The sequence below is a fragment of the Callithrix jacchus genome, chromosome 8, assembly GCF_049354715.1.
Source record: "Callithrix jacchus isolate 240 chromosome 8, calJac240_pri, whole genome shotgun sequence".
Lineage (NCBI taxonomy): Eukaryota > Metazoa > Chordata > Mammalia > Primates > Cebidae > Callithrix > Callithrix jacchus.
Genome location: NC_133509.1, coordinates 123172102 through 123191789, shown reverse-complemented (window position 1 = coordinate 123191789; position 19688 = coordinate 123172102). Strand labels below are relative to the sequence as shown.

Sequence of the window (19688 nt, the reverse complement as noted above, 5' to 3'; positions counted from 1 at the left end):
GGGGGGGGGCGGGTATTTTCACAAAATGACATGGAAACCTGACTGCAGTTATTTTGAGAAAAGGACTCGCAGATGTCTTGGGGGTGGGGAAAAGATGGAAGACTGGGATATCTTCTGGACTTCAGGGAAGAAGGATGAAACTTTAATTCTTTCTTTAGGGAAAGAATCCAAGGCAGATTAATGAATTTAGTCTAATATTCGTGAATTCAGAGTAGATGCTAATCAGATTGTTTACTCCCTCTTCTGTTTGCAAAACTGGCACCAAACAGGATTCCCCAGGCTGCTTCATCACTCCCTGCCATTCGCTGTCCCAGGATAGTCTCTTGCCTAGCCCCGGAATTCGTGTTCCACTCTTCTCTGGCTAAGCTGTTCATTGCCAGCCACCCCAAGACTCCCCACGCGGCAGGTAGCGTCTCCTCAGGTCTCACCCCGGGCTGCAGCGTGGGGAGGGTGTAAGGGAGCTAGCCAACTCGGGGAACCTTCGTCGCCAGAGATGACTGGGGTTTTCGGGCTTTCCCAGCCTTCCCACGCCGGGCCACAGGGCACTCATTAAAGTGGTGCGGCAACTATTGCTGCGCTCCTGGCTGGGCAGGTTCTGAGCTGCAGAGACCCATGCGCCCGGCAGCAGCGCTTTGCCACCAAGTGCACCCAGGACGCGGCGGCTGCCAGCCAGGGGCTCCTGCTGGGGGACGGCGAGTGCAGGGAGATTTTGCGCCACGATGTTTTGTTTTCCTGCCGCAGGAACGCCAGGCAGTCTCTTTCCACCGGACTTAACCCGCCTGAAGCAATAGCCATGGAAGTTGCGGCTACACAGAGGGAGAGGGAACCGCTTGGCGCGGCATCTTTCTTGAAGCTTTTTTCTCTGCACAGACGACTTCTTTTCTTTCTTGGGTAAGTGAAGTCCAGTCTATAAATAACCAAAGGGCAGAACCGAAAGGGATGGAAGGGGATTGCAGTAGGCCAAAGGGCTAAGTTTTCTAGGGTAGGGGTCTCCCTCTATCCTCACTCTGTGCAGTCTATTCTAAATACGCAGTTTAGGAGGAGTTGTGTTTGATTTCAGGCACGTGTGGGAAACAGTACTGGGATTTATTTACCTAATTTTGGTGGACGATTTTTTTTGGGAGGGGTCACAAACTTGTTTTTGTCTGCGTTCTGAAAAGGGAGAATGAAAGTGGAGGTGGGAGAAAGCTCCAGAGGTTGGAGGTGGGGAAAAGAAAGGAGGGGATGGCATCCAGTGATTAAGCAGAGAGATGGTCCTAAGGGCCAATGACTAGTGCAAGTCTTCAAGGAAGACCAGGAGCACTAGACACTGATCCTGCTTCCTACCCTAATAGAGATGACACCAACCTCCCCATTCCCAGACCACCCCTCATAACCATCCTGCTGATACCATTCTGGGGAAGGTCATCATTACCGAGGGCCCATAATAGCTTTTAATGGGGACCTGCAACCCACTTGTACACAAGTGATGCTCAATAAATATTTGTTGATTGGCTGAATGATGTTGCATCCTAAGGCTGTATTTCATGCCACAGGAATTTGCCTTGGATAGTGAACTAATTCCCTGATACAGACCCCAGAACACAATAGCTCAATTCATTTTGCAAAGGAGGGCCTGGAGTCTTAGAAAATATCACATTTAGATCTTCATTACCCAAACGAGCCCATCTGACAGGTTCGGGGTCAGATTCATGGGTCTGGAAACTAGATGAGCTCACAAGGTTCTGTCATGGAGAGCATGGGCCTTTGTGTCATACAAATTTGGGTTTGAATCCCCATATTGTGACCTTGGGAGTGTTTCTTTATCTCTCTGAGCCTTGATCTTCTCATCTATAAAAGGATGTAGCAAAGATGAATGGAGAGGAAATATGAGATGGTGAGGGGAAATTCAATCAATGCCAATCTTGCTTCCCCACGCTCTCAGGATTCAGGAGAGGGTATCTTTCTCTGCTGAAACCCCTCTCTGACTCTGATGCAGGCAAAAACATTGTATTGCAGTGACTGTGCTAGCGGCCAGCTGCCCGTGGACAGTTAAAGAGAAGAGTGCAGAGTGAGGCTCAAAAGCGTTTCTTAGAAGCAGCTCCCTCCGGACTTGAGAACAGAATTTACATACACACTGGTGTTTCGGGGGATGGCTGGGAGAAGCAGAGATTCCTTGCTTGTTTCATTTCTATGTCTTATTCATCCTCCCAGTCCTAGTAGAGAGAGGCAAAGTGTGGTCACACAGTCCAGGGAAGATGGTTCTGAAGCACCCAGGGAACCTGCCCACGTGGCTGAAGTCAGAGCAGCACCATCAGACTGGTACCAGTTTTGCTGGAATGGGGGTGCCAGAGAATTCAGGGCTCCAGCCTGGGCTGCCTGTGACAGCCCAGTGACAAGGCACTCAACCTTTCCCACAGACCACAGCGGACTCGGAAATCTTGATGTTATAGTGAGGGATGGATGGTGAGAAAGATGCTGCTGACATAGCGCTCCCCAGAAGCCTCAAGGTGCCCTAGAGTGGCCCGCAACTCAGAGATCAGCTGCTAGTGTGGGATTTTAGGACCCCAGTTGGCAGACATGGGAATGAGCTGGACAATTTCCATGTGTAAGTAAAGGCAACAACAATCTAACAGGACCTTATGACACTAGATAGTAAGCCCCATGAAGGCAAGATCTCTATCTTGTTCTCTGCCATATGGCCAGCACATAGCACAGTGATGACACTTGGAAGGGGTTCAATACATATGTTGAATGGACAACAAATTTTCGTAACCTTCCCTGGAAGCCAGAGTAGGGGTTTAAACTACTTCCTATCCAACACTGCAGCATGCAATTCATGTTTTCATTTAGCAAGTACTTCTTGAGCATCTACTACGTGTAAGGCTCTGTTGCGAGGCATCCGAAGACATTTGTCAGCATCATTCATCTTGATACTCTGAGTGACCCATTCAAGAGCACCTCAGCACCACTTGGCTTTTCTGGAGACTGAGGCCCCACCACAAACCCCTGTGGGGTTTCAAGCGGGGGCAGTGAGAGGGCATGAGATGAATGCTCCAGGTTTAGCCCCTTTCCGGGAACAGGTCTGGGTCCCTTCGCATCTGCCCAGCTGGGTCCCCAGGCTCCTGGGGCCGCCGCTTCCTGGAGCTGCCGGATCTTGGCACCTCCGCTTTCCTCCGGGGCCGCCCTGCCTCCCTCCAGCCCCCTTTCCAGCCATCGACCAGTGGCCCCAGTCGGGCTGCAGGTAGCTGGGGAAGGGACTAAGCTGCGCTTGGGGAGCGAGCTTCCCCGGGCGGGGAAAGCGCAGCAGACCGGGAGCGGTCCCAGAACAAAAGGCTCATGGGTGGTACGGGCCTCCTCGGAGTGCGGCGGGGACGTGGGTTCGGGGCTCAAGCGAGAGAACCAGGCGCGGGAGGAGACGGGAGGAAAAAAATGAAGTGAGAAAAGAGGAGGGAGAGGCCAGGGTGGGAGCGGTGACAAGAGGTGACCTGGAGGCTGAGGTCTGTCGCGGGGCCGCAGCGGCCCTTCCTCCGCCTCCTGCAGCGCCTTCCAGGCAGCCAAGCGTGTCTCCGGCTGCAACTCCAGCAAGCGCGCCGCGGCCGTCTCCACGCCCGTCCGCGGGCCGGCCAAGCTAGTAAGTAGCTGCGCGCCCGCCGCTCGCTCCCCGCCGCCGCCCACCGCCTCCCGCCTCCCCGCCGGCCAGTCCGCGGCCACCTCCTGCTGCCCTGGGCCGGACGCCGGGGGCTCAGCGCGCCTTCCCGGCCGGGCGCCTCGGTCCGCTGCGCTCCCTGCTCCTTCCTGCCGTGGCGCGGTGTCTGCGGCGCGCCGCGGGGAGAGTCGCCCTCGCCGCGCGCTCCACGGGAGCCGCGCCACCCCTACATCCAATGGCTTTCGGGGAGCGGGAAGTGGGGGGCGTCGCCGGGGGCGAGGAGCCGCTGCCGGGGTGGGGCGTGTGCGCTTGGCGCGGCCGAGGCAGACGTGCCCGCCCAAGCGCGCGCCCGGGAGTGTGTGTGCGGGTGTGTGTGTGTGCGGGAGTGTGTGCGCACACGCCTTCAGGGGCTGGAGTGACACTGCAGTGGGCTTCTCCCTAGCCCCAGCCTTCCGGCGGCTCAGCCCCTAACCTGCCGGCCCCGCTTTTGGGAAGCTGCTTGGCTCTTCCATCTTCCCAAGCCTTTCTCTCCATCCTTTCATCCACCCCTCGCCGATCTTACTTTTTCTTTTACCCACGGGGCCGCGGCCGGCCACCCCCTAGCCGGGGCAAACACCCAAGCCGTCTCCAGTTCTCTCCCAAGCCAGTATTTTCCCACTTGTCTTTTTCTGGGGTTCCTCCACGAGCCAATCCAAGCCTCTCCCATCCTCGGAAATTGTTTTGTTGGACTGCTAAACCGAGGCGTGTAAAGCTTGAGGACTTTATTATTATTTGGGTTCTTTTCATTTCTTCCCCTTCTGGGCAACGGAGCAATGAAATTTCCAATCGAGACGCCAAGAAAACAGGTGAACTGGGATCCTAAAGGTGGGTATTTCCTACTTTTGGCTGCCTTCGCCCTGCCTCTGTCTCCGGTGTGTGCGCGCTTCCTTGAGTGGAAGCACTCTTGCTTCTGGCAGCGTGTGTCCTGAGGCTGGGAAACGCGCCTGGGAACTGCAGCGCGGGTGGGAGGAGGGCGGAGGCAGCGTGGGTTCCGAACCCAGATAGTGCCTGTCATTACCACATAATCACTGTCCCTCTAGATTGTCTCCAGATCTGTTTAGATAGACCAAGCCGACTGTTTGGTTTGAAATTGCAAGTGTTGGTATTTGCTTTTGACTTTGAGTGTGCGAGTGTGTATGTGTGTGTGTGTGTGTGTGTCCTTTGTTTCTGGTGATCTTTGTCTCTCTGGCAGATGGGTGGGGTGCCTCCCCCTGGACCTGGAGCTGCGCCGCATGCCCGGGTGTCTTCAGTGGGAACGGTTTCCTGGCAGCAAGTGGGGCTCGAGTTGCAGCAGCCGTCCCTCGGGGTGGCCCATCTCGCAGGGCGTGCAGAATAATGGAGCCCACAGGGCCTCCTGAGTCTTCGTTCAATCTTATTACCAAACCTGGCAGCTAGTTAGGCTCAGGTCGGAGTAGAAGGGGGAGGAGGGGTGGTGTGTGAGAAGGGTGGGGCTGGCAAGGCATCAGGGAGGGGCACGAAGTGTGCCCGCCCAAGCCGTGGTGTGGTTTGCATGCTTTTACGAATGTTGGACCAGGTTCCATCCACGCAAAAGGGAGCGATTAAGAGGGATTTGCGTGTTCCTAGCCTCGGCCACCGTGTCTGTAATTAGCATACAGATGTGAAGCCTCCAAGGGAGTGATCAGTATGGGAGCAGAACAAGTTGAAACCGTGTGTCCAGTTGTGACAAGAATGCTCTTCAGCTTTTCTCTTAGCTCATTTGATGACTGTGTCAGGCTAGGCAGCGCCTCTGTGTGTGTTGGGATTGAAATTTGTTTATTAGGGGTGAGTGTGTGTTTAATGTTCTTTATGAGCACATTTCTTCTTTTCCTCCAGACTGGAAAGAAGAAACCTTCTTATTTGTTGAGTAAATGTCTTAGGAATTGACTGGCTATTGGAGAGTGAGTGAAGAGATTTTTTAAACACCAAGATTGTTACATCTTAAATACAGCCCAGACCTTCTATTTTGTCTCTACTTGAAATCTCTGGAAATAAGGAGGTGTGCCTTTCCTTTTTTCGGAGGAGAATCCCTGAAAAACATATTTGCTAAATACCTATTACATGCTAAGCACTGTCCTAGGCACTGGAGATACAGTCAGAACAGGAACACAAAAGCTCTGTCTTGGAGTTTACAGTGAGGGAGACAGACCTAAATCAATCATTGCACGAAGGAATGCATAATTCAGAGTTTATGTATGTTCCAAGAAGGAGAGCTTCAGAGGTTTCAGAAAGTGTCTGATAGAAGAGATTGAAAAGTACCAGAGAAGGCTTCCCTGAGGAGGTGACACTTGGACTTAGGCCTGGAGGAGGTGTAGGAGTTAATTGTCTAAGGAGGAGGGGAATCGTTGCAGAAGAAGGAACAGCAAGTGCAAACGGCCTGAGGCAGAAGGGGCACGTGTATTTGATGAACCAAAAGGAGGTTCCCATGGCTACTGAAGAGTGAGTGAAGAGGTATTGCCTTTTTATAAACACTGGCTGTTATACTGTAAATACTGCACAAACCTTTCATTTTGTCGCTATTTGAAATCTCCGGAAACACAAAAGTGTGCCTTGGCTTTCTATTTCTCCCTAGCAGAGATCAAGAGGGCTTGTGTTTTGAGATATGACTCGGGGATCACAGGGCTAGACCCCCTAAGCCCTGTGTTGTTGGAGGTGGAGTAGAGCTGTGGGGTTGAACGAGTATAGTCATTATCTTAAGCCAATGAAGAGTTTCAAGATGAGGAGGGACATGATTTGAACTAAGTTTCAAAACAAGCGCTATGTGGCTCTTGTGGATGTGGAGGACCAGATATAATGGTAGCATGGGCCAGGGTGGTTGCTGTGGGCATGGAGAAGTGGATGGAGTAGAGAGCTGTGGAGGACGTGAAATCAGCAGGCTTTGCGTGAATAATGTATGCAAGTGAAGTGGAGGAACTGGAATAACTGGGATGGCAGCCAAGGCAGGGCCAGTCTTGAAGGAAAGTTCATGAGTTCAATCTAGGTCTTGTTGAGTGGGGCATGTCCCCAAGGCATGCAAGGGGTGTTTAGGTAGGCAGCCATCTAAATGCTGGGGTCAGGATCTTCAAGGAACTCTGCTACAGAGGGAGCACTGTGAGACTGATTTTGTGAAGCTGGCCTTGGGTTTTAAGATACATTTCTGTATGATCATCATTCTGTTTATTCATGTTACAGTGATGAACACAGATGAATTTTACACATTTTATAGCCTGACACAGTGAAGAAAAGCATGTACATAGACCTTCAGTTACAACCAATGGTGCTAAAAGTGAAGAAGAATACTCAATAAAAATAACAACATTTAATGAGCAATCATTGCCTGCCAGGTGCTTTATGTACATTACTTCATACAATTGTTTCCACAATACTTATGTGATGGTATAAGTGTTATTGTCCCAGTTGGCACTTGATTGCCATCATGACACCACTAATCTGCCTTCCAGTAGTTGCTCTGACTTTGCGCAGAGTTGTTCCCAAAGGTGGGGGTGACAGTAGTCTTTCCTAGCCAGGGGACGGAGGTGGGAAGAGAGTGGCGGATGAGGTGGCATGTCTCGCATCTGTATAGAATTATGTGCCAGGTGCTCGTCTAATGCTTTACAGATATTGATTCAATCTTCAGAAACAGTTTAGGAGGAAGGTGTTATCCTAATTTTACAAATGAGTTAACTGAGGAACAGAGAGGTTGAGTAACTTGGCCAAGATTGCACAGCTAGTAGGACAGGATTAGAATCTGAGCTATTAAATACTCTTCTAGTCTGTGTTTCTTACTGGGACTTTCAGCTCTTGCCTGGTAAGGTTCCCAACACTCAGGAAGTGGAGAGGCTTGTTGGAAAGAAGAAAAGGGGAAGAGAGAGGATAAAGAAGAAAAGGGCTTGGAATAGGAGGAGGAGAGAAGAGATGACTCCTACTTGTTCCTTTCTTTACTAACTTATTTAGACAATATCATTTTTATTTCCACATCTGGTGGACAAGTCAGTGGCTACTGGACAGAGTTTGAGTCTGTATTTTGGAGATTCTGGATTACACAGACCAAATTTGCATAGCAAGGAAAAGATGAGGGGGAACCCAGAAGTATTAGGAGAAAGTCCATTACTTGGACCATAGGATTTGTCTATCAACAGACGTGACCTTTCAGGCGAAGTTGCTCTCATAGGTTGTGGAAGGCAGTTATAATTATAATGTTTTTCTTACAGCCTCATTACCCTACAATTTAATAGCACAAAATGAAGGTGGTTTGAGAATAGGTTGATTTGGATGGCATTTGGGTGGATTAAGCAAAGCCTTGTCAAGAGGCGTAGGTAAAAACAAGACCCAAATGTAAAACGGCTTGTCTCTGGTGAGCGATGGCCTTGCCGTATATTCATGGAACGGAGTCTTCAATGAAGAGTGTTACTGTTTGTGTAGGACCTACGGAAAGTAGATTGGTTCTAACTCTTAGCTTTCATAGCAGAATTTATGTGCATTTGAAATCATCAGCATCATTTGTTGATGATTTTCTGCTTAAAATTGGTATTTACTTGCTGCTTACGTATATTAAAAGCTTTTAAAAACCAGTAAAGGCCGGGCGCGGTGGCTCAAGCCTGTAATCTCAGCACTTTGGGAGGCCGAGGCGGGTGGATCACGAGGTGAACAAATCGAGACCATCCTGGTCAACATGGCGAAACCCCATCTCTACTAAATATGACAAAAAATTAGCTGGGCATGGTGGCGCGTGCCTGTAATCCCAGCTACTCAGGAGGCTGAGGCAGGAGAATTGCCTGAACCCAGGGGCGGAGGTTGCGGTGAGCCGAGATTGCGCCATTGCACTCCAGCCTGGGTAACAAGAGTGAAGCTCCGTCTCAAAAAAAAAAAAAAAAAAAAAAAAAAAAAAACAGTAAAATCTGCAAATAGTATTCCTCTCACTAGAGGCAAGCAGATCAATACAGTGTAAAAACACTTTGGGTTTGGGGGCAAAATAATTCGGTTCTAAGAGCAGCTGTAGCCGTAATTAGTTGTATGACTTTGGGCGGCTCATGTAACTTTTCTGGGTTTCGTGTTCCTTCCATGGAGAGAGGAGCCATTGACATTACCTTCGTCTACCTCTTTGACTTTGTCTCTTCAGCGTCTTGATCTGATCTTGGGGCCAGTTGGCTTCCTTTCTTCCCTCAAATAGATGACACAGGGCCTTTGCCTTTGCAGTTTCCACTGCTTATCATGCATTTCGCATAGCTGGCTTCTTTCCGTCATTTGAATCTCAGCTCAAATGTCCTCTTGTTAGCAAGGGCTTCCCCATCCAATCTGAAAGACCTCTCCTCCTGTTCCCCAGTGCCATCATTTTCTCTTATGTCACCTGTTCAGTTGTCTTACTGGCATTTGTCATGATTTGAAACCATCTTACTTACTCATGGGTCACATTTGATATCAGCCTCTTTCACTAGCATGTGAGCTGCATGAGCAGGGACTTTCCCTGTCTTGTTTATTATCATAACCTCAGTGCCCTGGGAAGTGCCTGGCACTCAGTAACCCTTTGCTGAATGAATGGAAGGTTGGGCAGATGGATTGGAGAGGACTGAAGGCTTTATGCATCATGGAAATTGCAGGATGCCTCTGAGCTACAAATGGCAAAGTACAAATAAGGAGAAAGGAAGAATATCCCCAAGTAGTGGCGTATCAGAAAGGACACTGATATTCCCACTTCCTTGCAAGCTCGAGCTTTCTCTAAAGCCTCCAGTAGGCTGTTTTTCTTCGTTTCTCATCTTTGACCAGGAGTGAGAAGGCTGAATGGGAGTGGGATAAGGGTGGATAGGTGGACTGATCTAGCCTGATAAAGGTATGGTCAATGTCCAATAAATAATTTGGCTCATATTAACTATGGAAGTGTGGCTATTCTTAGGGACTTTAATCCACTTAACAAAGAAGCAACGCTGTAGGAGTGGAGCTGGATTTTTTAAAAAGCTGTGCTTTTAGCACACACTTTAATGCAAAATCCTGGAGAGGCCCATACCTTATGTGCATAGCACCTTTCAGTTTACAGAACACTTTTTAGGAATGACCTCATTTGTTCTTTAAACAACCCTATTTTTTTAGGTATTAGAGTCTTAGATTTACTGACACGTAAAGTAAGATGTAGAAAAGATAAATGATTTATGTCGGGGCTCAAAGCTACAAACAAGCAGAGCTGGGGCTGCCCTAGGCCTTTTGATGCTTACGTCCATGACAGTTTCCTTCAAGATTTCCTTCCTGCCAGCATCTTTGTTCATTCCACACTGTCCTGCTCTTTCTTACCCAAAAGTGTATTCAAAGGTTTCTCTGAGAGATTTAGGGGAAGCAGCCTCCCTGTTGACCAGCGAGTCTTTAGCTGATGGCTATTTTCAGCAGGTTGTACTTATTGTACAGGTCTACACCTTCATTTCTATGAGCTCAGGTGCAGGCCCTTAGATCTCCCTTCTGCTGTACTGGCTAAAAAAAGATTTTGGTCCTTCTTGAATGGGGGCCGTATTCAACTTGCCAGGTCACGTAAGTGCTAGCTGCTTTACTAATGTGTTTCCAAACATACATTTGTACAGCTTAGATTTCCTGAAAAGAAAATAATCTATTTTTCATTTAATATCCAACTTTCAGGAGATCAGCATTCCAAATGAGATTTAAAATATTCCGAAATCACCACAGTTATCCTCAAAAGTACCAGAGAACCTGTTCCAAAGATTGTCTGGGCCAAGATTTGGTTCAGGGTTCTTATCCAGCAGTGTCTAAGGAGCTTCACCATCCTTTTGCCAATCACGGTCACCACTGGGTTGAATTAAGATTGAGCAGGTTGACTTTGCTCTCCCATGCCATTTCCAGAACATCTGTACTTTGACTCCATGTGAGCCTCACCTTAAATCCGATGCATTTAAAAAATACATCAGATTTTCCCTCCATTGGGAAACTTCAACCACAGTTGAGATATGGTGTGAAGTATATTTAATATAGGCACAGCGAACTAGTAATTTCCTTTTTACATTTAGTCTGCAGGGAACTAGAGGAAAAATCTAATGGTAAAATAGAAAGAAGCCATTGTACTGGTAGCCAATTAGGAAGTTTCGGTTCGGACAGCTCCCTTGGCTGAAGCAGAAAGGTGGATAACAGTGACAATCTTTCTCTATACTCTGATTCTTATAAAGGGCACCTACTGGATGATCCAGATGAACTTAGAGTTAGTTAGGGGCTTAGCTCCTTATGGCTTGGTTACAGAATCTACCAAAATGTGGCACTAGGAGTGTGGTCACCCTGTTGGTTACACCCATATGGGTGATTTCCCTCCATAAGAATGATGGAGGTCGAAGGGACCTTCCACTGCTGAAATCTGGTCCTAGGGGTACTCTCAGTGGAGACTGTACAGTTTATCTGTGTCTGGCTTGTTACCATCACCTAGAATGGGGAGATAAAATACCTCATATTTACTTGCTAGAACATTTATTTGTCATTTGCAGCCACAGTTTAAGATTTTTTTTCTCCCTTGTATCTAGGACTGAGTACTCTGAATTGAAAATGAAACCTGACTTCCTAATCCTCCATTTAGGGTTGAAGGGAGGAAGGAAGGATCGTAATCGCTGGCAGGGGAGGGCATGGTCATGAGGGGGCATTGAATTCTTTTCCTTTGCCATTCCCAGAGCCAGGGGGTGGGGAGGGATAGGCGTTAGAGGTAGTGGGGATGAGGCTGGGGGGTGGATAGGATTTCCGGAGATTCTAGGTTTTGTATTACCAATACCTTCTAGTCTCATCACTTACCCTTTCCATGGAGGTAACTTTGAAGCAGAGTGGAATGGTGGGAAAACAAGATTGGAAAGGAAAACATAGGATTTACTGCCATACATAAGCCAGGTGATCACAGGGAACTTTTCCTTCATTCCTCCCTTCCTTCTTTTCTTCCTTCCTTTTTTCCCTCCGCCCTTTCCCCATTCCTGCGGAGTTTTGATCTCAATTACTCTTGCTTGTGCAAAGGGTCCCTTCTCTTCTACTCAGCTATCCAGTGTGGTAGGGCTGGTGGCATTTACAGTTTAAAAAGAGATGCTTGAATAGAAAATGAATATTTGCTCAGGTGATGAAGAGCCTGGAAGTCACAGTAACCTTTGCAGAGACGCCTAACACACCAATATTCATAGTTTTCACATGCAAGCTAGCAACAGTTTTACTACCAAGAAAATGAGTTTCTTACATGCAAGCAGACCTCGAGATCCCCTAAATGATAACACACCAAATATTTAGCATGATAAAGATAAATAGTATAACGTACTAAATTTAATGTGATATGAGCCTGACAGGCAGAATAGAGATGCTTGATATCAGCTGTGATAAAATATTTGACATTGAACATTCACTTACTTCGTCCTCTGAGTCAAAAAGTCAGGCACCAAGTGTTTAAGAAAAATTGATGGGAGGAAAAGCTTAGAGATGAAAAAAGTCTATTTATTCATTTATATTTTTTTCTGAAAATTGGGGAGTGTTGTTATCCATGCTAACCATGGACCAACCTGGGCCAGCTCCTTTATTCTACTGACTAATGTTGCTTCAGGCCAAAGGAATTCATCTCTCATGGTGGAATTTGAGGCCATATGGGAGGTAGTTATAATAGATCTGGTTCAGTGTATATGTTCTTATAATTACCTAAAGGGAGATTAAATACATGTTATAGTTATTTAACCTAGACTCTGGGCAAGATGGCACCCTCTGTACGGTATAGGAACTTAGGATAGCAGACCTGCTTTCTAGGGCTGGCTCTGCCACTCATTTAGAAAAGGAGGGAGTTGAGTTGTTGATTGTTGAGATCTCTTCCTTCCCTGATAGTCTCAGATTGCCTAGGTCCTAATCCAAGCATGATTTACTAGAGGCTGATTTGGGAATGTTGCTTCATTTTTCTGTGACTTGGCATCTTCATCTGCAAGATAGAGATAATTACAACCATTACTTCCTTGGTTTGTTATGTGGATTACATAAAATGATACATGCAAGCTCTCAGAAGAATGCTGGATCATCATAAGGGCTCCATGAGTGGTACCTGCATTATGATGTTCTCACAGTTGCAGGAGGCAGCCTGCGAAGTCAGGGCAGCCTCCAGCTCAGCCTCTTGGCAGTGTCTGGTTCATTGTCTGGATCATCCAGGAGGTGGCCCACAGCAGAGCACAACCCTCCTGGTACTTTGGTAGACTTAGTATTCTTAGTTCAGATTTAAACAACCTAGGCTCTTCTGGTTAAGTCAGATAAAAGACCAGTGAAAGAACGTGGCTTGGAGTCACAATATTTGAGTCTGAGTTAATGTTGTACCAATTTTATTAGCTGTGTATTATAGTCAATTTGGGCTGCTTTAATAAAATTTCATAAACTAGTTTATAGACAACAGAAATTTATTTCTCATTGTTCTGAAGGCTGGGAAGTCCAAGATCAAGGCACTGGTAGATTTGGCATCTGGAGAGGGTCCACTTCTCTGCTTATAGATGCTGCTTTCTTGCTGTGTCCTTACATGGTGGAAAAAGTAAGGGGTCGTTTTTGGGCTTCTTTTATAAGTGCACTAATCCTAATCATGAAGGCTTCATGCCCATGACCTAATTACCTTCCAAAGGCCCCATCTCCTAAAAACATTACCTTGGGGGGCTAGGATTTCAACAAATGAATTCTGGGGGGACACATTCAGACCATAATACTGTGTGAACTTGGCCAAGTCACTTAACCTTTCCTAGCCTTAGTTTTCTTTTGGGTAAAATAAATACCACAATAACAACCACTTCACAGTTGCTGAGATGAGTAAATGAGACATGTGAACAAACTTCATAAATTGTTAAATGCCAGAACAACATTTCCCAAATGTGTTCTATGAGACATGAGCTAGACTCAAAAGATACTCTGAGAAGAAAAGTGGTGTCATGGTAAAGGCAGTTTGCAGGATGATGTGTGCTCAGTCATTCCTAGAGAGTCATCATGCACATTAGCATGTTACCATATTATTTTGTAACAAATAACCCCAATATTTAGTGGCTTAAATCAATATAAACATTTATTATCTCATAAGTTCTGTGGATCAATCATTCAGGGATAGTTTAGTTGGGTGTTCCGGCTAAGAGTCTGTCATTAGTTGTGGTCAGATGTTGTCTGGGCTGCTGTTATCTATGGCTTGATTGGGGCAGGCAGATCTGTTTCCAGGATAGTACACTCATGTGACTTGCAAATTGCTGTTGGTTGTTGGGGAGAGGCCTTATTTTCTGCCAATGTGGGCCTCTCCATGGGATGCTTATGTGCACTCATGAATGACATGGTGGCTGGCTTCCCCAAGAACAAGTGATTAAAGAGAGAACAAGGTGGAATTGGCAACACTTTTTATGACTTAACTTCAAAAATCACAGATTGTTTCTACCACCACGTTCTTTTCATTAGATGCCAGTCACTAAAGTTAGTCCACATTTGGGGAGGGGGGGTGGGGTTGATTACTTTCATGTTGCAAGGGAGGCATGTTAAAGAATTTGAGGACATATTTTTAAATCACCATAAGCATTTTTTCCTATCATTCATTGAATAGGCACTAAGTGCTAGGCAAAGTGCTTTATAGTTATCATGTCATAAAATCCTATTTATAATGCAAAGAAATAGGTGAAATTATTATCTCTACTTTCTGAATGAGAAGGCTGAGACCTATAGAGCTTAAGTAACTTGCCCGGAGTTACCTAGTCATGCTACAACTTGAACCTGGGTCTGTCTGATTTAATGCCTGAACTCTTACCTCTACCTTATACACCTCTCTCTGATAATCCTGTAGTTCAGAAATCTGTTTAATTTTGTTTAAGCCTGCATTTTCCACTTAACCAGAGAATGATGATTCATTTAACTCCATTTTTACCCTTTCATTTACCAATGGCTTGAAACATTATTCTAGAAAGACAGTGAGCATGATGATGATTTATATATAATATGAACATATGATCTTTTAATAGCTCCCAGTATACCTGTCAGTCCAAACTTTTTGTATTATTCAAATACCAGAAGTGTCTATTGAGCCTGTCCTGTGTGGGTATCATCCTATGTGTACATCTGTAAACATTAATTAAAAAAAAAATGACCCCATAATACACGCTATTTTTTTCTCACTGTGAATCTAGAGTTTGAGTGTGATAATTCAGGGTCCCACTTCTTTTACAGAGTCCTTTTGTTTACAATGTCACTTCTTTTACAGAGTCCTTTTCTTTACAATGTCTCTTCTTTTACGGATTCAGTGACTGACAGCTTAACTTCCTTGGGTAAAGCCAGAAAAAACAGGATGGCCTCCAGGCCGAGCAATAGAAATGCTGGGGAATGGGGTGTCTGGTGTGTGTCTGGTGTGTTCCTGCAGTGCCTGCAGGCCATGTGTCTGTATGGTGACTGAAACACAAGTCGGCATCCAGCCAAGATGGCAGGGACCGTGTGCCTGGGGGTGACGGCAAACACACAGCGAGAAGCTGCTGGTGGAGGAAGGACCGTTAGCACTCCTTGTCATATTTTGAGTAAACATTTTTTTGACAATCTTGTTGCTTTTTTCTGTACAGTCTTGAGAAAATGATTTCCAGGAAGCAGGATGCATCTGATGCCTTAGAGGTTCCCATGTTTCCAAACATTACATGCCTGGCTTGTTCCTGAGGCAATTTTATATTCTGAAGGAAGTTTTGGAGCTTCTCTGTTCTGGGCAGAGGCGAGTGAATATGGTCTCTTTTGAGTAGCACTGTGAACTTGAGAATGATTAGGAGCTGGACATTGTTGAATATGTCACTTACTGCACAAAATGGCAAAGACAGGGTCTGGGACAGGGTGACAGTGGGTTGAATGGAGCTGCCTGGGGCCCCAGTCACATTCAGGAGCCAGCACGGGTGGTGTCTGTAACCATAGTAACTAAGAGTAGAAAAAGTCTCAGAATGCCAAGATGCCATTGTGCTCCCATTCTGGTGCTGGTTTTTCCCTCTATTCTTTCATCCAGAAATTCCCCCATCCCTGCCCCCAACCACCCTGAGAAGACACTGACTTTCATGGTAGATTTTAACTTCCAGCTAACTCTATATTTCCTGTGGCCCCATTTTCAATTCCTGATCCACAAGGATTCATTATGATCCAGACTAAGCTGCATGCACCTAATTTCTTCCACTTTTCCATTTTTACGTGAAAATTGGTCCTAACTCATGTAGTGTACATACTCTAGACTTATTTATAGCAATGCGTAACAATGGTGGCTCATGGCACTCAATGCTTCCAGTAACACTCCTGCACTCACAGTCTGGGGTAGATCTTGAGTTTTTTGTTTTTTTTTTTGAGCTGGAGTCTTGCTCTGTCACCCAGGCTGGAGTTCATTGGTGCACTCTCAGCTCACTGCAACTTTCACCTCCCGGGTTCAAGCAATTCTCCTGCCTCAGCCTCCCAAGTAGCTGGGAATACAGGTGCACACCACCACGCCTGGCTAATTTTTGTATTTTTAGTAGAAGCAGGGTTGATGTGTTTTAAATGAACAGAGAAAGGCAATGAGGCACAGGAATGAGAGCCTTGGTGTCTGGGATTAGGAAATGTGGGTTTTGGTACTGGTTGGAAAGTGAAGTGTGGCATGGTGCATGAGGGTGGGAAGGGGCAGTGGGTGCTCAGGTCATGCAGGGCATAGTAGGTCTTACTAAGGAGTTCTTTTTTCTGTCTGAGACTAACAGGAAGGTGTTGATTGATTTGAAGTGGGAGGATGACACAATCAGATTTTTAAAAGATTATTTAAATTGCTAGTAAATCAAACTATTGTTTCAGTGAATGTTTACAGAGAATACTTACTGTGTGACAGGCATGGTGCTAGCCTCACCTGGGGTATCTGTATGTTCTTGTAGGAATCCTACATAAGAGCTGTTAAAAAAATTATACAGAAGAAAAGCTTTCCTTGACATCTTTAGTTTAGGACAACCGATTCCAAACTTCTGGTTGCAAATGGGAAGGTATATCTTAAAACGGCTACTGCGTTTTCAATTTCTGTTCATTAAAATAATATTTTCCCCAGCTTTGTTACATGACCCTCCATTCTGTGATAATTTGCATATCTAGAGTCAATAAATCAACAAACACAAAACTGTGGCGTGCTCACCCATATTCTCTTATACTTCAGATGCCTTTTGGAAGCATGTGGCTTTCAGTTCAGCATAACGGAACTGATAAAAATTGCCCCTCCATACCCGCCTCACTTTGTTCCTGGTATGTCCGGAGGCATTGTAACAGTGGGGTGTTTCTCCTTTGGCTATAATGGGACCCCCTGCTAGTTGTGTTCTTGTGGCCTCCCCAAAGCCTGAATCAATGAAAGCTTCTGATGTGCCGATCCCTTTCTCTGGCAGGGTTGGCAGGGTGAGAACGTAGTTTCTATAGGAGCGTGAATGCCTGCTGATCAGGCAATAATCTCTGCATTCAGCCTCAGTACTAAAGACAGACAGAGCAGACAGCCACAGGGGGTGGGATTTGAATGGCCCTATAAAGTCCCTCTCCACAGCTGACACAGACCATTCCTTCCCATGACTATCAGGATGACTGCCATCTTAACAGTTACTTTATTCGTTGGCTGTTGTCAGTCATCCTTCTGGTTATTCCATAAACATTTAGCGAGTGAGTGCCTGCAGAAATGGGGCCAGGAATTTGACACAGAAAGATGAAAAAGACCTGAGGTTGTAGACCGAAAGAAGTCACAGTCTAACCACTGAGAGAGGTGCATCATCAAGTAATTGATACCCTGCGATAAATGCGTTGATAGAGATATGGATTAAAGATATGTGTCATCTCCAAAACACATCTTGTTAAAATGCAAATGTAGTTCCTCAAGGTAACAAACTAATTCTCAGTTACCCATGGGTACAGCCAGATTAATACCTTCTATGAGAGAACTGAGTCAAGAGAAAACGGAACCAGGGACTGATAGGTATTGATAGGATGGCGTCAAGTGGGAAGGGAGCAGACTGAGGGCTCTGGAGGGCGGGAGTGCTAGGAAAGTCACTGAAAGCAACTTTTAATTTGCGCAAATGTTGTTCAGAGGTTGCCCTGCTCATGTTAAAATCACTTCATAAATTGGAAGGAACTTTTGAGATATGCAAGCCCACTGAGGCTTCTTAGGGCAACTCTGAATCTAGATTGGTCAAGTGACTTGTGCTTGCCCAGACAGCAAAGAGGGGACAAAGCACATATTTGAACTCCTAATGCTAACCTCCATTATTCAACAGTGACCCTTATGGCGAGGCCAAAGGGTTTTGGGACCTTTGATTAATTTTTAATTTTAGCTTTTTATTTTTTTGAGACAAGATCTTGATTTGCTGCCCAGGATGGAGTGCGGTGGTACAATCACAGCTCACTGCAGCCTTGACCTCCTGGGGTCAATCAATCCTCCCACCTCGGCCTCCTAACTAGCTGGGACTACAAGCACATGCCCCACGGTCGGCTAATTTATGCATTTTTTTTGTAGAGATGGGGTTTTGCCATGTTGCCCTGGCTGGTCTCGAACTCCTGGGCTCAAGCAATCCACCTACCTCGGTTTCCCAAAGTGCTGGGAATATAGGTGTGAGCCACCGTGTCCTGCTTGCTGGAGCCTTTTTTCTATTCTTTCTCCTTTGGGAAAAAGAATTGATGAAGAGCAGTAGGCGCTACTAGAGTCTGCGCATATCGTTAGTGAGATTTCAAATTAAATTCTGTATGTCTGCAGCAAGTACAAATGTGAGTGTATATTCAGCCTCTTGGAGAAGACATCTGGCCATTTCTTCAGTGAATATTTGCCCAGTGTCTTCTTTGTGCCAGGCGCGGTTGTAGGCCCTGGTTGTAGGAGGTACAGCAACAGACAAGACGAAGTCTCTGCCTTCATGAAACTAACCATTTAGCCAAGGCTTAGCATCTCTTACAGGTCAGCTTCTGTGGTTTAGAAATCTGTTTCAGGCACACATTTGACAAGTAAGGAGGTTCCAAAAATATGTTATTAAGGATGAAAATGAGGCCATTCTGATATTCCATTGCTCTGCAAAAATATTTAATATGGTAATTTAGTATGGAATGACTGTTGATGCTGCCGAAGGTGGTGACATTCTGTTAGAAAATTCAGTGATTTCAAAGAAGGCCTCAGAGCTGCTTAGTTTGTAATTAGATTTTGTGAAGAATCTGTGTTAATTAGGACTCTGGCTTGTGCATGTACACTGGGATGAGACTGGCGTTAGAGTTTTTTCCATGTTGATGGCATGTAAATTAATCTCCAAGGAATTGTAAGAGACTGAAATGTGAGGTGTTTGAGTACACAGTGCATGCACGCACACAAGTGTGCATGTGCCTGCATACATGTGCACATATGCACACACACACACTCTAGCATATAGCAACTTTTTGCTACACGTGATTTCCAAAGTGTCTAAATTTACATGTCTTCTGAATAGGAGGAAATTAGGACTTCTGTCTCTTACATGCCTTGCAGTCTCTTGGCCTCATCTGGGCTGCTGGGGCAGACTGAGGCCAACAGAGAACCAAGGATGCCAGTTTGGGTCACAAGGGCTTAAGGAAGCAGCAGATGGTTGGACTGATTGGGGTGTCCATTAAGAATCCAGGGGTAGTGAGAATCTTACCTGGAGATTCAGGCAGGTTGGATGAGGCCACACTTCCACTGCCGGGAGTCTCAGCTGAGTGGCTGGAAGAGACCTGTAGGTGCCATCCTTCCAGTGTCTATCAGAGGTTTCTTCTCTGTTTTAAACTCGTCCTAGTGATCGAGGGAACACCCTTGACTGGGGTGCTGATGATTGTTAACAGTGGCTGCTGCTAGAAATGAAGTGTATGATGAGAAGATGTGCAAGAGCTAAGCTGTGCCCCACCAGCTCTGCCACTCCCAAGCTGCCATTCTTAGGCACTAACTTACCTCACTGTGCCTGTTTCCTTCCTTTTTTTTTAATGAAGATAAAAAAAAGAAAGGTTACCAAATGTCCATTTTTATCATACTGTCTTCGGGATAAAATAGATATATTGGAAACATTCCACTTTAATGGATGACAATATCTTTTTTTTGGGGGTATGAAGTGGT

The 19688-nt window shown here is 46.0% G+C and overlaps 1 protein-coding gene across 4 annotated transcripts in view; it reads left to right on the top strand.

The window, feature by feature from the left end:
- The first annotated feature begins 349 nt into the window (after positions 1-349).
- Positions 350-19688, top strand: part of KCNK10 (potassium two pore domain channel subfamily K member 10) — a 155059-nt gene continuing 135720 nt past the window's right edge. Inside the window, exons 1-2 of one of the 4 annotated variants that reach the window (XM_035261229.3) lie at positions 350-406; positions 742-891. Coding sequence is in view for 2 of the 4 variants with exons in the window: in XM_002754176.7 (XP_002754222.3) it covers positions 4441-4492 (52 nt within the window). In the remaining 2 variants the exon portion in view is untranslated. Of the gene's footprint in view, positions 407-597; positions 892-3210; positions 3614-3963; positions 4493-19688 lie in introns of those variants that run through there. The other 3 variants (XM_054240249.2, XM_035261228.3, XM_002754176.7) reach the window with 3 other exon arrangements.